We start from the raw sequence: 15356 nt of genomic DNA, 5'->3' as shown, positions 1-15356 counted from the left end.
CAAAGTGTCTAGTCTTTAGTGCTGTAAACAACGTTTGTTGGTCTTCTATGTCTCAAGAGCGAGCTCTTTATAAAGAATAAGATGAGGCCAGGATCTTCCCTCCTTTCTTCTCCAGCTTTTACTAGGCAATTTCCTAGCTAAAATGCTGGTTACGGTGAGGTTTGAATTCAAACTGGTTATTAATCTAATAATTTAAATTATTAGAAAGAATTTTAAAATATAATTTATAAATTAAATCATATCATGCTACCTTCATGTCCGATTGAACTGTTGGTACCGTACATAGGAGTAAGTTGCCATCAAATTAATTGATTTGCCAGAAGATCAGTGAGCTAATCTGTTTGTATTTACTACCTTACATCAAGAACATCAGGAAGAGAATCATGTAGAATTCTGTTGAAAAGAAGGTTACACTATAATTATTCGACGTTATATTTTATTTGATTTAATAATTATGAGCTATTTAGCTTCACATTATTTTTTAAAATATATTAAAATTATATTTTTTTTAAATTATTTTTAATATCAATCAATTAAAACATATAAAATAAAAAAAATAATTTTTTTTTAAATTACTCGAAAAAAACAATATTATCTTTTGCAAACCAAGAACACGTCTTTCCTCGATTTAGCATAACGTGGAAAACAAATCCAATTACCCCCACCCAACAACTTATGTCCACCGGGCACATGAAATGCAGTTCCTGTAGCTTGCTTATAGTTAATTTTTAAAATATGTTTTTATTTAAAAATATATTAAAATACTTTTTTTATTTTTTAAAAATATTTTTGACATCAGCACATCAAAATGATCTAAAAATATCAAAAAAATATTAATTTAAAATACAAAAATTATCTATTTTCGTGATGGAAACCATACGTTTGATGCCAAAACTTTTTTAAAAAAAGATGTGTGAACATACATAAAATCATGAGACCAAACTCATGGAAGACAACCATAATGCCTAACAAGTCTCAAAAACGCGTAACAAAGTCTATTTCATGGTGCTGGGGCTTCTCGATCCGGTTTCTTGTTTACGGTGAATTTGTAAAGTATTTTTGTTTTATAAATTTTACTTTTATTCTAAATTTATAAATTAGTTATAGGTCATATTAAACTAACAAGTTTGGTGTGTATTTGGTAATCCATGGTGATTTATTTATTTTTTTTTATAATTTATAATTAATTAATTTTTAACATTAGTGTCTCAAATCATAAAAAAATTAAAAAAAATTTAAATTTCCAGTAAAAAATAATTAAAAAAACAAATTAAACTATATTACCGAACAAAACCTAACCTAACCTAACCGTGAAGCAGAAGCAAGGACGGAAAGAAAAGAAGGCAGTGGTAACTGGTAAGTGCTAACCAGCAGCTTGATTGTGCTACAAGCTATGATGGCATTGAAACACAACTTCCTGTGTCCACGTGTTTTAACGAATGAATTTCAACAGAAAACACCATGCTTTACAAAAGTTTCAAAGATCATCAAAGTCATGTTAATTTGAAATTTTTTTAACATCCCTATATCAAAATATTTTAAAAATATTAAAAATTATTAATTTAAATAAAATTATTAAAATTATTTTTAAAATATAAAAACAAAAAGAATATAAAGGTGCATTTACAAGAAAAAGAAAAAAGAAAAAAGAAAAAAGGGGAGTCGTCTATCCTCCTTAATTTTGTGTATGGGCGTCGGACAACATCAAAACTAACAATAATACAAGTGGATTTCAGAAGCCCATTTCAATAGAATTTTGTTCTGTTTGAGCTAAGGCTTAAAGTGTTTGTTTGAAGGTATAATTACAGTTATTTATTTTAAAGTGTTTTTCGTATTGAAATATATTAAAATAATTTTTTTTTACTTTTTAAAAATTAATTTTGAGATCAGCGCATCAAAACGATCCAAAACATGTAAAAAAATAATCTTTAGTAAATAAAAAAAATTAAATTTTTATAGAACGTGATTTGCACTGTATTCCCAAACGATGCTTAATAGGAAATATAATATTGGAGGCCTATCTCTGAAATCAATGAGTTTTTAATTCCATTTCAAATGGATTTCATATTTCATTGAAAAATTACCAAATCTAAATATATTTTTTTTCTCATTTTCAATTTAATGAAAGATAAATTCCATTTTTGCTTTAAATAATTTCTCATGTAGATTTTTCTCTTTTTTTTTCTTCATTCATATATCTTCAGCTGAACAGTCTTGACATAAACCTCTTCAAGAATCTACTATATGGGCTTTGGATGGGCAGGGACATGGTTGAAAGCTGTGGCTTTTATCTGTCATAACTTGTGCTGAGAAAGGTATGTCGTCATAACTTGGAAAAGACTGACCCTAAAATGCTTTTTGTTGCTGGACTCTGCCGCTCTGCTTTAAAGATTCAATGCTATTTTCATATTTTATTTTACATTAATATTTATTTTATATTAAAAAAATAATTTTTTTATTTTTTTAATTTAAATTAATATTTTTTTAATGTTTTTAGATCGTTTTGATTTACTGATATCAATAATAATTTTTAAAACTAAAAAATATATAATTTTAATGTACTTCCAAACAAAAAACATTTAAAAAAATGATCATTATTATATTTTCAAATACTCTATGAGTTGTTACCTGCCCTCTGATCCCTACAGGTTTTGAGGGCTTCTCAATTTCTCCCCCAATCTTTTGTTTGTATCAATTACCTCCCTGAGTTTCCATGGAAGTCTCAATTCTTCCGTTTGGTCCATCTCAATTCATGAAGCTAAAGGATCTGACCATAAGTCATTCTTTATTTCTCAATTGACCTCCTGAACTTTTGAAAAAATATTAATAAAAAAACTAATTCTTCAATGACATTAACAATATTGTTTTTTCAATTATGTTTATAATATTATCTTTTTTTTACGCTATATTTCTCAAATTTATAAACTTTAAATGCTAGAGAAATATTGATAAGAATGCAAAAGGTCAAACTATAATTAAGTTCTGAATATTTTAATGAAATCATAACAAGTTAGCTTGACACCATCTTTTCATATTCTCGTTTTCAAACAAAAGAAAAAAGAAAAGAAAATAGTATATTTCTAAACTATATTTTTTGTACAAATCATAAGTTATCTGATCTCTAAGAAAGAATTAATCCATTTGATATTTAATTTATTGATTGCATGAGTGTTTGCAAGGCTTTTTTTTATATAGATTTTGATGAAACAAGTTTTATTAATTAATTTTAATATTATTGAAGGATGGATATTCGATTAAAACTATTTTTAAACTTATCATGAATCCGGTCAGTTCAACGGATGGAGATGGATTAAAGGGAAAAATTCAGGGGGCAAACAGATTTATCTTTATGGATGCGAAAGCTTGAATTTCGTACGAGTATTTCATGGCCTCTACAAGCCTAATATGGCCTGTCAAAGGCAGGCAAGCTAGCACTTTAGACACTGAACAAAAGTAGTAGTATTTCTTGCATCACACTACTGTCTACTGTGTTAAAGCCCCAAAAAGGAAAAAGACGTAATTTCCCTTGAAGAAACTGCTGGATTCCCTTGAAACTCTCCTAGCAAAACGAATAAGATTTCTTTTTTAGTACTGATATTACTCCCATTAGCACCGAGAAAGAGAGAGTGTGTGTTTGTGTTGTCAGTCGAGAGTTAAGACTTGAGAAGAGTCCTCATCAAGGCTTCAAGAATTTTACAATGAGAAACGAAGTGCTGGTTTTGCCATGTCTCTTGTTGCTGCAATGTTATCTAGGTATGTTTTCTCCCTTGTTTTATGTCTTTGCCTTGGTTATGTCTGTGGCTGGTGGGGCTAACGTTGAATTAATTTAATCATGGCTTCTATGTTGTAGTTTTGTGTAAACCCTTTCTCTCTGGTAATAACTTGATAAAAATATTGTGCTGTTTTAGTGTGATCTTCCTGAGACATTTCTTCTCTGTTCTTCATTTCTATGGTCAAACCTTCTTGCACATACCCTTTTTTTTTATTAAATGCCAATTTTGGTAACAAGTAATGCATAATGGTGGATACCAGAAATGTTGACTACATGACATGAATGTACATATGAAGTATATATTACTGTGTGTCTTAGATTTCATTCTCTTCAGGATTCCTGGAATTTAATCATTGGTTTATATCATGAAAATATTATTCTAACAATTGCTAATTTGTTCTCTTTCTGATTACTTTTTTGGCCCTTTTATTTTCTTTGCCTGAACTTAGTCCTGACAATGGAGACTGCAACGCAAGAGAAAGCAGAATCTGCGATCCCAGTGACAACATTGTCACCTCCAGAAGGCAACATAACTTTTCTTGGTGGCACAACATGGTGTGTTGCCCTGTCAGGTGTCTCTCAAATTGATTTGCAGAATGCATTAGACTGGACCTGTGGTCTAGGCATGGCAGATTGCAGTCCAATCCAAGAGGGTGGAGCGTGTTTTGATCCTGACACGCTAGTTTCTCATGCCTCCTATGCTTTCAACAACTATTACCAACAAAATGAGAATTCTGAAATTGCTTGCAATTTCGGAGGAACTGCCGTTTTAACTAGAAAGGATCCTAGTAAGAAATCTCTTGCCTTCACCTTCTTTTCGTTTACTTTACTTTATTTAGTTGTTCGTTCTTTTCTTGATGATGTACAGAAGAATAGAGTAGAACTTGATTCCTTTAGTGAGGAACTTCAAATTTATGCATCAAATATGACCTTTGGTTTCTATTAATTTTGATGAGAATGATATTTGGAAAAAAAATGGGAACATTTTGAGTGTTCTCAGCAGTTAGGCTTCCTTAATGTTTCTTCAAGCACGCCATTTTGAAGTAGGACTCTCACTTTATCTCGCTTGTAGTCATAGGAAAATGTTGATCAGTTTTTTATTTTGAAGATTAGCTAACCAGCAACCTAGCCAAAGATTTATTAGATACTCTGATCTGCGCGCAGTAAGTTTATCACTTAGATGCATAGTTATAGGACCCCGATCCAGAGTTGACCTGGCCCAAGGCTCGGGTTGCAGATCGTGATCAACCCGACTCAGCCTGAGCTAGGCTCTCAGTAGGTAGATCATCGACTTGAACTGCCAAGCCGACCCGTTGAGATAAACCAGGTATGTTACTACCAATTCGACTGGGACCATGACTAATCTACCCCATTTTTAATGTGCAGGTCATGGAAAATGTAGCTATGCTGCACCTGGGTATGCTCTTTTATTAATATTTCTTTCCTTTCTTTTTAAATTGGATATATGTATATGTTCTTCTTCACACGCTAGTTTCCTCTTCTTCGATAGATTAAAAAAAAAAGTGTGTGAAAGAGAATCGACATTAACATTCTAAAGTGAAACGCCCTTTTGGAGGGTATTTGCAGATCTGCTGCTAAGTCGCCAGCACCTTCTTTGCTCAAGGGGCGCAGAGCAAACTTTATATGGTTGAAGTTTGCTGGGATTTTTCTGCTTTTGTACTTGAGAAGATGATTATTGGTTGGTTAACTTGTGAGTGAAGCAGATGGTCATTGATTATGTCCCTTTACCAAACTTTATGTCATGGGAAGCCACAAGAAATAGGGCTTAAGTTGCATGGTTTCTCTCTATTTTGCTAAGATTAGTACTTCGTAATTGGAATTTTCAAAGGTAATCATACCTTTGCTTATGCTTTAGGAATCTAATTTTTGTTTATGCAATCAAATCTTCCCTCTTGTCCCTCCACATCTTCATTGAATGTTTATGAGCTTGATTGTTACGCTCCTTTCTTTCAACTTTATCTACATTCCCTACGGCAGTTGTGCCTAAGGTGATGGTGAAGATTTTGAAATTTTGGTAGTTAAAAATGATTTTTGTTTAGAAATATATTAAAATAAAATTATTTTATTTTTTAAAAATTATTTTTGATATTAATATATTAAAACAGTCTGAATATATATAAAACAATTATTTTAAATAAAAAAAATTAAAATTTTTAAGAACATGTTTTACGTTATATTTCTAAACAGCACGAGGTATATTTGTCGCATGCAGTCTGTATCCGCAGCCATGAACATTTTGTTAGAATACAATTTTTTGTATATCAACAATAACAATAATAATTTTTCCTTCCATTAGATTAAACTAGTCTTCTGCACGCGCTTTGATGCGGTTTGGATAAGTTTTCTCGTCTAACTTGTAAAAAAAAAAAAAATACAGCACTGGCAATGTTTCTTGCACCACCAAGGAAAATCGTAATTTTGAATTGCAGAGATGATGCATGCCTTTAATAAAATAATTTGGTGCCAAGAAAAGTTAAATTGACAACTAAAATTTGAGATGATTCAATTGATTATTTAATTAAATAATATCTCAAATATAATAACATTTATTAAATCTTAATTAATTTTAATTAAACTTAAAGAAAAAACTAGAAACAATCATGAAAGACATAACAAAAATAGGGTCTGCTAATATAAAAAAAATATAATGATATCATTCAAGATAAATTTAAAAATAAATTTAGTTATTTTATTTAAATAAAATTGAAGACAAAAATAATACAGGATTGTGAAAAAGAGCCCATAAGTATGAGCAATATGAGCCCCCTTTAAATACAATGATCATCTCTCTTATCTCAAATCAAGAGATTAAAAGGTAAAAAAAGTAAAGTTTTAGATCAAAAATAAATTTTCAAAAACCAAAAGGACTTTAAATGTATCAATTGGCATGTATAAGGACCATAATCAACTTTTCATGTCTAGTTTAAAAGTGCCACCCTATTTCTTTATTTTTTTCATTTTGGTCCTCTATCTTTCAATTTTGCTCATCCTTAATAAATTAGACCTCATTGTCCATCAATTTGGCCATTACATGCTCAAATCACAAACAAAAAGTTTGATAACAAAAAAATCACTACATCCACAGTGATCTATAAGCCTCTGCATAATAATTTTTACACAGAAAAACCTCTACCTCTTTTAGTTTTTTCCATAATTCCTAAACTATTAGCTAGTAACATAGAACTTCACTCCCTTACAACTTTTATCACTTCATCCGCGCAGCAAAAACAATCTTCTCATAGCTAACTGGCCAGTATCATCTCTTCTTTTTCAAAAGCAATGGCCCCTTGAAAACAAGCGTTCATTCCACCGGGTACAAAGTGACTGATAAAATATAACTTCATCTGTTCTCCCGTTTTCATCAGCTGCCAGATGAAGTTTTCTGTCACAGGACTTCGACATTCAATTGGTAGTGCTTTGGAAATTGATATCACCCCACGGCTGGCTTGAATATTGACTGCTTCCAGCTCAGTTAGATCCCTCCAACACCAATCCCTCCAGCAAAGCCTTTCCTTTCCGGACAATCTCTTTCCTTGATACGTACGCAACACATAGTAGAAGAAACAATACAAAAAATACAACAAACACAAGCAATACAAATTATAATGAATAGGGGGTATCTTTTGTTATTAACATGTTTTTTTGTTTAATTATAGGTGAAATAACATAGTTTAAGAAAAATTAACAAAGCAATACAGTTTGTAAATATCACGATTGAAAAACATAACATTCTTGCTTGTCGCTATTGAGAATCCCACCATTAAAAAAAAATATGAAATGGCTCGTGCACGAGGAGAGAGGAGAAATAATAAAAACAAGAGACTCTAGAGACATACTGAAACAAATCTCAACGAACAGTTTGTAAACTTTGATTATGACATCAATGGTATAATCGAGAAGATCTCAACGAAACAAATCTAACGACACCAAGAAAGGTTACTAACGATGATCCAAGTGTGTCATACTTGTCGTCCAAAGATGAAGGGTAACTCATTTGTTTTTGACCGTATGTGTGGTTCACTCTAGTCATTGTTGGTAACCTTCCTTTGTGTTGTTTGATTTGTCTCATTAAGATCTTTGTAATGGTATCGGTGATGTCGTAAATGGAGCTTCGATGTGCCTAAAATGCCTTTGTTTTTCTTTTTATCCTTTTCTCTCTCTTCTTTGTATTGTAATCAGAGCTTTAACATGTTTTTATGTCTTTTTTTCTTCTTCTCTCTCCTTTCTCTTCACAAATTACAATGACGAGAGAGGAAAGGCGAAAATAAAAAGAAAAAAAAACACTAGAGACACATCAAAACTCCGATTATGATACTACCGGTATCATAAAATTTTTTGACGAGATGAATTCAATGACACAAAGAAAAGGTCACTAATAGTGACATGAGCGGGTCACACTTGTTGTCAAAGGCAAGTGAATCACTCACCACCTTTGAGTAGCAAGTGTGACACACTCGGGTAACCGTTGGTGATCTTTTTTAGTGTCATTGGATTTGTATTGTCAAGATCTTTTTTATGGTACCAGTGGTGTCGTACTCGGAGCTTCAATGTACTTCTAGAACGTGTTTCTTTTTTTTTTCCTCTTTTCTCTCATCTCTCATCATGTGTAACACATTTCACTAGTTTTTTTTTTTAAATATCACGATTCTGAATAGCGACAAGTAAGAATGTCACTTTTCATTATTGCATCATGTATAAGTTGTTCTATTTTACTAATTCTTTTACAAATTATGTTATTTTATCAATATTTAAATAAAATGTGCTTTTTTTTAAAAAAAAAATCTAAATAGAATCACTACACAGAATAATTTAAATTTTATTATTAAATATTTTATCTTCAAGAAATTTATAACTTTTTAAATAAACTCAAAAACTAAAACAAATTAGTAAATTTGAAAAAAAAAAAAAAGCTCTCACCATAAATATCTTTGAGAAACTATCCACCTAGCCTCCTCGTTATGACAGATTCACAACGGAGTGATCAAACCCCCTTGCATCAGTCAACCATGGACAGAACTGGAGTGCTAAAAAAAGATTGACAGGCCTCCCTTCAAATCCATTAAAACCTTTTCCTCTTCACATAAGTGCTAGAGTACATGGTTCCAAAACCCAGCTCAGCCCACCAAATACTCTCAAAGATTCATTGACCTGGCCCTGAACAAAGTTGGGATTTCTTTCAGACCGACCATGCAGTTGATTCAGAGAAACCCAGTAAACTTAGCGCATCTCAATTAGGTGATCTTATCACAGTCTAGATGAGATCCCATCAATGTTTTTTTTTAAAAAAAAAAAACAATATTTTTTTTTCAAGTTTTCAATTATTTTTAGATCAGCTTTAATTGCCTAGAAGTATATGCAATTATCTTACGTCGCTGCATAAAAACACATCCTAACCTCCGAGCTAGGCCATGAGCGGGGCCCGGTTTCAGAACACTGCTAGAGTAGCTACGCCGGGCTGCATGACACTGTTCCTACCAAGATTTAATGATAGAAACCCTCAGGCTTTGTTGTCCTCTCCATCTTCGAACATTTTTTCTAAGAACATGTTGTATAAACAGCCCCGTAATCGAACCAACTAGATGCTTTTTTGCATCATATGTTGTATATGTATCGATCCTGCTAATGAACTCTCTGCAATTTCATTTTCCAGCTTCATAAAAGAATAATTTTGCCATTGATATTACGTGAGTTCATTTGTAGAAATCCAAAATAAAAAAGTTGGGATTTTGCCATAACACCATTCACGACATAAAAATTAGACAATTTCATTACCATAAGTTGGAATTCTTTTCAGACAAATAAGCATTTCCAAGTTCCAACACCACATCAGAGTATGTGTTGTGTTCGGAGGAAAAAAAATAACAAAGATAACATTTTTAAAGGTGTGTCACACACAAATACAAAACAACCTTATAGAACAGCCATTTAACACACAAATACATGGTTCCATACATACAAGTACTTATGCATAAAACACTAGCAGAATTATTTGTAGACTAAGGAGTGATAAGGACTGGAGCAAGAGATGGAGGATTTGGAATGTCTTCGGATCCTTCTAACATCAAAATCACATTCTTGATAGAGGGACGTAAAGCTGGATCACTCTGAACACACCATAGTCCAATCTTCACCATTCTTTCCAATGACTCGTATTCTACATGTTCATCCTTTAGAAGCATATCCAACTGTCCAGCTACGAAGCATTGATATGCCCACCTGGAAAGAATCATTTCATCTTCTGTTGAAACGTCTGCTTTTATACTGCTTCTACAACAGATGATTTCCAGTAGCACAACTCCAAAGCTGTAAATATCAGCTTTTATTGATATCAAGGCAGTGTTCTGCCATTCTGGTGCCAAGTGCCCTCTACTATGTGAGAGGAGGGCCATGGAGCTTCTTACCTTGTCCGGATACAATAGCTTTGATAACCCGAAATCGGAGATTTTTGCTATCCAAGAATCATCCATGAGAATGTTTTGAGGGGTTATATTGCCATGGATGATGCAGGCCACACACTCTTCATGTAGATAGAGAATTCCTCGAGCTATGTCTAGAGCAATCCTCATTCTTTCTTTCCAAACTGGGCGCCTCTCAGCCGTGAACAGAAGATCTGCAAGTGTGCCGTTCTTCAAGTACTCATAGACGAGAAACCTCCTAGAGTGGTCAAAACAAAATCCAAGCAATCGAACCAAGTTCCTGTGGTACGTTTGTCCAATGATGGTTATTTCGGCCTGGAAATTTTTTTCCCCTCGGTCTAAAACTTTCTCCAGTCTCTTAATTGCGACAGTTTTTTCACCCCCATTTATTTTCCCTTTATAAACTGCTCCAATTGAACCCCTGCCCAACTCTTCCCTGAAACCATCTGTAGCTTTCTCAAGCTCATCATAAGAAAATGACTGCAGAGTAAACTCTCCGGTCAAGCTTATGATTTCTGATAGCTTTTCGTATAGAAAAGCTCGATCCCTGTACACGAAGAAAGTAGAGATTGCAATGCCGGAACATAAGATAGCTATAGAGCAAAAAATTATAGCAAGAAACATAATTAAACTCTTCTTGCTATCTATAATGATTTTCTGGCCTGGGTTTGTTTCTTCCTTGAAGAAGGCTGTAGATTTTATGGTTTTACTCTCTCTACCATACCGAATTGGAAAAGTGTACTTTTCACACTTCGCATCCATAAATAGAGCAACGTCACAATGACAATCTTCCAGGCAAGACAAACGACATTTTTCCTCTTCGAGCTCTTGGGCAGAATAAGGATCTCGTTCAAACAATAAATTCTCTATTCCAGTGACATGGTACTTTCTCCCTTCTTTGCTGCCTGCACAAAAACTTTCACTGGCATTCCTGTAGCATCCGCTGAATTTCTCATTGGGATCATTGAAAACAAATCCAGGATAACATGAACATTCATAATTAGTGCCCGTTCCTGAGCAATAACTGTTGAAGTCACAGAAACCATAAACATCACACTGATTATTCAATGCAGACCACTCAACATGTACACTCCAGCTAGTTTTACTCTCAAAACAGTGTGAATACAGCCTGAAAATCCCATCAGCATCAAGTGTCGCGCGAAAAATTGTAGTGCTGTTCTCACAGGAATAAGAACTGCTTGCAAATGAGTGTACTTGTGGTTCAGATTTGTAAATATTCATGAACAGATGTCCCTGGTGATTGAGAGAGAGATTCAACCCCACGTTATTAGCAGTATCACTGGCCCAGTAAGCATCATTAGGTAGAGCAGCACTGTTTCTAGGGTAGGCCACAAGGTTTCCATCCGTTTGCATCCTGAGTAGAAACCTTCCACTTGAGTGATTTGAGCTCGACACACTTGAAACCAATTCTTGAGACTGAGTGAGACTCTGGCCTCCTAAAATGGTGTCGGTTGGAAAATCAATGCTTTGCCAAATTATATTGCAATCACTGTAAAGCACGAAATTACCGGAATCAAGCATTGAAGCTGAATCTGATACAGACACATTAGCAATTAGTTTCTCATAGCCTTGCCCAGTTCGAAGACGCAGCTTACCCTCTTTCGAGAAGTGGATTGTAGCATCGGAGGAGACTGGTGGATCATCTCGATTTGCAGTCCAGACGACTGTGTTATCAGGTTGACCGATCAGCCATATTCCTATGGCAAATCCATTTCCTTGTGGATAGAAGCCAAATGCAAAATGGCCTGAAGGGGAGAGCCATGAAAGTAAGTTGGAAGTGGGAGATAACTGAGAATCCAAGTGTATTTCACCACATTGGTTTGGTTGAGTTCTTGTTTCTACAAAGAGTAGAAATAGTATGAGAAGCAAAAGGCATGATTCCAGAGCCATGCAGGAAGGAAGGAGGTGGAGAGAGAAAAACAGATACAGAAAAGATAGCTATTGTTTGAGACCTGAGAGCATTCAGACTAATTGTCAAATAGAAGAAAATTCTACCCAACTTCAAAACTAAAACCGTGTGAAATGAATGAATGATTTGTTTGCTAGCAGGGGAAACTTTAGTACAGGTCCTACCGCCCTAAAGTTACGTGTAAGACCCAGCTAGCTGAGTCGTTGTCTTCATTTACTGATACCCAAAAGCACCTTCCAAGAAGACAAGATGCTGTTGTGGATTCCTTTGTTAAATTTTGGGATATAATAGATACTAATAGCTTGAACTGCTATCTTATCCTAGTAAAGATTCTCTCAACAAAATTTCATCAGTTCTAGTGGTAACGTGAAATGTTCATCACAAAACAAATTTCCCAGGGGAAGAAAAGACCTGCAACTGGAAAACAATACCGATTCACCAGAAACAATTACCGTATATATATGGAACAAGCTTTAATATTTTCTATATATGGAGCGGCCATTAATAATTATCAAAGCATGGACACATTGAAATTGGAGGAAACAGAACATAAGCATGCTTCCCGTTAGTATTACTACACAATCAAGATCATCATGCTCTTTAAACTACTGCTTCCATAACTTCCCCACCCCTAAAACCACTAAATTATTTTCTTTATTTGGGAGTGCCACTACAGCTATAGGAAACAAGAGACTTTCAGAGAAAGCGGTTGATAGTTTTCCTGCGTAGACACGCATACATAGACACTTATGCCGAAGCTGAAGTTGGGTGTGGAGGAACAGATACATCAGTAATTCCTTCTAACATCATCACAACAGTCTTCATAGAAGGGCGGAGACCTGGTTCATCTTGAATACACCAAATGCCTATCATAACCATTTTCTCCAATTTCTGCCTGTCTACATCTTCACCAAGATCAAGCCTGTCCAATTCTCTTGCAACCAAAAGCTCGTATGCCCATTTAGAAAGTAGAACTTCCTCTGGTTTTGATACGTTGATTTTCATGTTTCTCCTGCAGAAAACAATTTCCAAGAGCACAACTCCATAACTGTAAACATCTACCTTCACTGATGTTGGAGTGCTGATCTTAGTCCATTCAGGTGCCATATAACCTGGTGTCCCTCTGGCTATAGTCAGGGTTCTTGTTTGATCAGGCACTAACAATTTTGCCAGCCCAAAATCAGAGATCTTAGCAGTCCAAAAATCATCCATCAGAATGTTTTGAGGCTTTATATCACAATGGATGATTGGTGCTTCACACTCTTCATGCAGATATAAGATCCCTTTAGCAATATCTAGAGCAATTTTCACTCTGTCGCTCCAATCTGGAATCCTTTCATTTCGGAAGAGAAGATTTGCAAGTGACCCATTGCTCATGTATTCATATACTAGGAGCCTATGGGAACCCTCAGTGCAGTAGCCAAGAAGCCGAACCAAATTCTTATGATGAGTTTTTCCAATTGAACGCATCTCCGCCAGGAACTCCCTTTCACTTTCACTGACCACCTTCTCCAGCCTCTTCACCGCAATAGCCTTTTGACCTTTGTATAAAGTCCCTTTGTAAACAGCTCCAGAAGATCCTTTCCCCAACTCTTCTTTGAAACCCTTTGTTGCTTTCTTAAGCTCACGATAAGAGAATGCTCTCAGAGTGAGCTCACGGGCCAAGCCAAAATTTCCACTTTCCGTCTGCATTCTACCCTTAATGACTCTCGACTTAAAGATGAAAAGGCCAGAGATTGCTAGGGCGACTAAACACCATGTTATGAAGGCTAAACTCATAACAAGAATTAGTACCACTGCCTTCTTGCTTGTCCTCTGGATTACTGAAGGCACCATTCCTATGGCACTGGAATGGTTGCTGCTTTTGATACTCTCCAAAGCCACCTTGAAGAAAGATTTTGATGATTGATATTGCGTTTTCGAAGCATATTTCACTGGGTACTTCTGTTTCTTGCACTTCCCTGCTTCGTACAGCGCACCAGCACAGTTACAATCCTCCAAACAGGACTTTCTGCAACCTTCCTCTGACATTGATGCTTGAAAATAAGCGTTGTCATCCCACGCAATTTGGTCCAAAACAGTAATGTTATATAGCGATGACATTTCGTTTGTATGTTTGCAGGATCCTTCGTTGTAGTCTCTCTCACATCCATGAAATCTCTGGTTGGGATCAACGTAAGCAGTTCCAGGAAGACAAAGACAGTCAGGTTGATCATCATGATCATTCATGGTGCAGTAGCTGTTGAATCCACAGAAACCTCTCACATCACACTGTGTCCCTGGTTCGTGCCACATAAGGGAAATGATGTACTCAGCTTCGCCATCGAAGTTATGGGAATACAATCGGAAAATTCCATCATACTCCAATGTTGCCCGGTAGATAATTGAGGTGCTGTTCGATTCTGAACCAGAGGATGTCACGGTTTCGATTGTGTGCAAGGTTTGGTTAACGAGTAACAGATCTCCTGTACCAGTTAAAATTAGATGGATACCAGGTTTACCATCAGTTCGAGAGCTCCAATACGCATCCAGTGGAAGGTCTAGAGTGTCTACGGGATACAAAACAAGGTTCCCATCATCTTGCATTTTAAGATGAAACCTTCCCGTGGACAAATCGATTGCAGATGCACTGGAAAACAGTTCACCCCCTATGTATAGATTTTGTCCTCCTAATATAGTATCCGTAGGAAAGCTAAAACTTTCCCATATTGCTTCCGAACGTTCATTGTAGAGCACAAAATTCCCAGAATCAAGCATTTGAGCACATGAAGCTGACCCCGTAAAATTAGCAATGAATATCTCTTCATCAGTTGCATTATTTCTATGCCTTCTCAAAAGGAGCTTACCTTTTTTGGTCAACTCCAATGTAGCATTTGATGACACATGAGGGACATCTCGGTTTATTGTCCAGGTGAATGTAGCATCTGGCTTACTCGCCAACCAAATTCCCACTATGAAGCCGCTGCCCTGTCGGTAGAACCCAAAAGCAAAACGATTAGAACGGGAGCGCCATGAAGTTGGTGGGAAATTGGTGGAGAGTGAAGAACCTAATTCTATCGAGTGTGTCCAGTTCTGCTGGGGACTTACAGGTTCGTAAATCCAAAAGAAAAACACAAGCAACAAAGCAGAATAGGCTGAAGCCATATGATAATGCTAGCGTTCTACTTCCTCTCAGGAAAGACTGGTGACATATAAGAAAGTGTTTTTTTTTTGTTTT

The 15356-nt window shown here is 35.2% G+C and overlaps 3 protein-coding genes across 4 annotated transcripts; 1 reads left to right on the top strand and 2 right to left on the bottom strand.

The window, feature by feature from the left end:
- Positions 1-3498: 3498 nt before the first annotated feature.
- LOC133673583 (major pollen allergen Ole e 10-like) lies at positions 3499-5698 on the top strand. 2 transcript variants are annotated; one of them, XM_062094459.1, is made up of 4 exons: positions 3499-3753; positions 4222-4560; positions 5159-5189; positions 5349-5698. In XM_062094459.1, exons 1-4 carry the CDS (start codon positions 3699-3701, stop codon positions 5422-5424), a joined length of 501 nt encoding a protein of 166 aa, XP_061950443.1. In that variant the 5' UTR covers positions 3499-3698; the 3' UTR covers positions 5425-5698. The 2 variants fall into 2 exon arrangements, with proteins under 2 accessions (XP_061950443.1, XP_061950442.1); XM_062094458.1 differs by having other exon boundaries at positions 3507-3753; positions 5360-5698.
- A 3999-nt stretch (positions 5699-9697) lies between these two features.
- Positions 9698-12174, bottom strand: LOC133672332 (G-type lectin S-receptor-like serine/threonine-protein kinase LECRK1). Its single transcript, XM_062092715.1, has one exon. It carries the CDS (start codon positions 12118-12120, stop codon positions 9790-9792), a length of 2331 nt encoding a protein of 776 aa, XP_061948699.1. The 5' UTR covers positions 12121-12174; the 3' UTR covers positions 9698-9789.
- Positions 12175-12672: 498 nt separating this feature from the next.
- Positions 12673-15356, bottom strand: LOC133672262 (G-type lectin S-receptor-like serine/threonine-protein kinase LECRK2). Its single transcript, XM_062092631.1, has one exon. The coding sequence runs from the start codon at positions 15281-15283 to the stop codon at positions 12887-12889; it is 2397 nt and encodes a 798-aa protein (XP_061948615.1). The 5' UTR covers positions 15284-15356; the 3' UTR covers positions 12673-12886.

This window comes from Populus nigra, chromosome 14 (assembly GCF_951802175.1).
Source record: "Populus nigra chromosome 14, ddPopNigr1.1, whole genome shotgun sequence".
NCBI lineage: Eukaryota > Viridiplantae > Streptophyta > Magnoliopsida > Malpighiales > Salicaceae > Populus > Populus nigra.
Note: the sequence above shows the minus strand (reverse complement) of the source record. Positions and strands in the feature narration are given on the sequence as shown.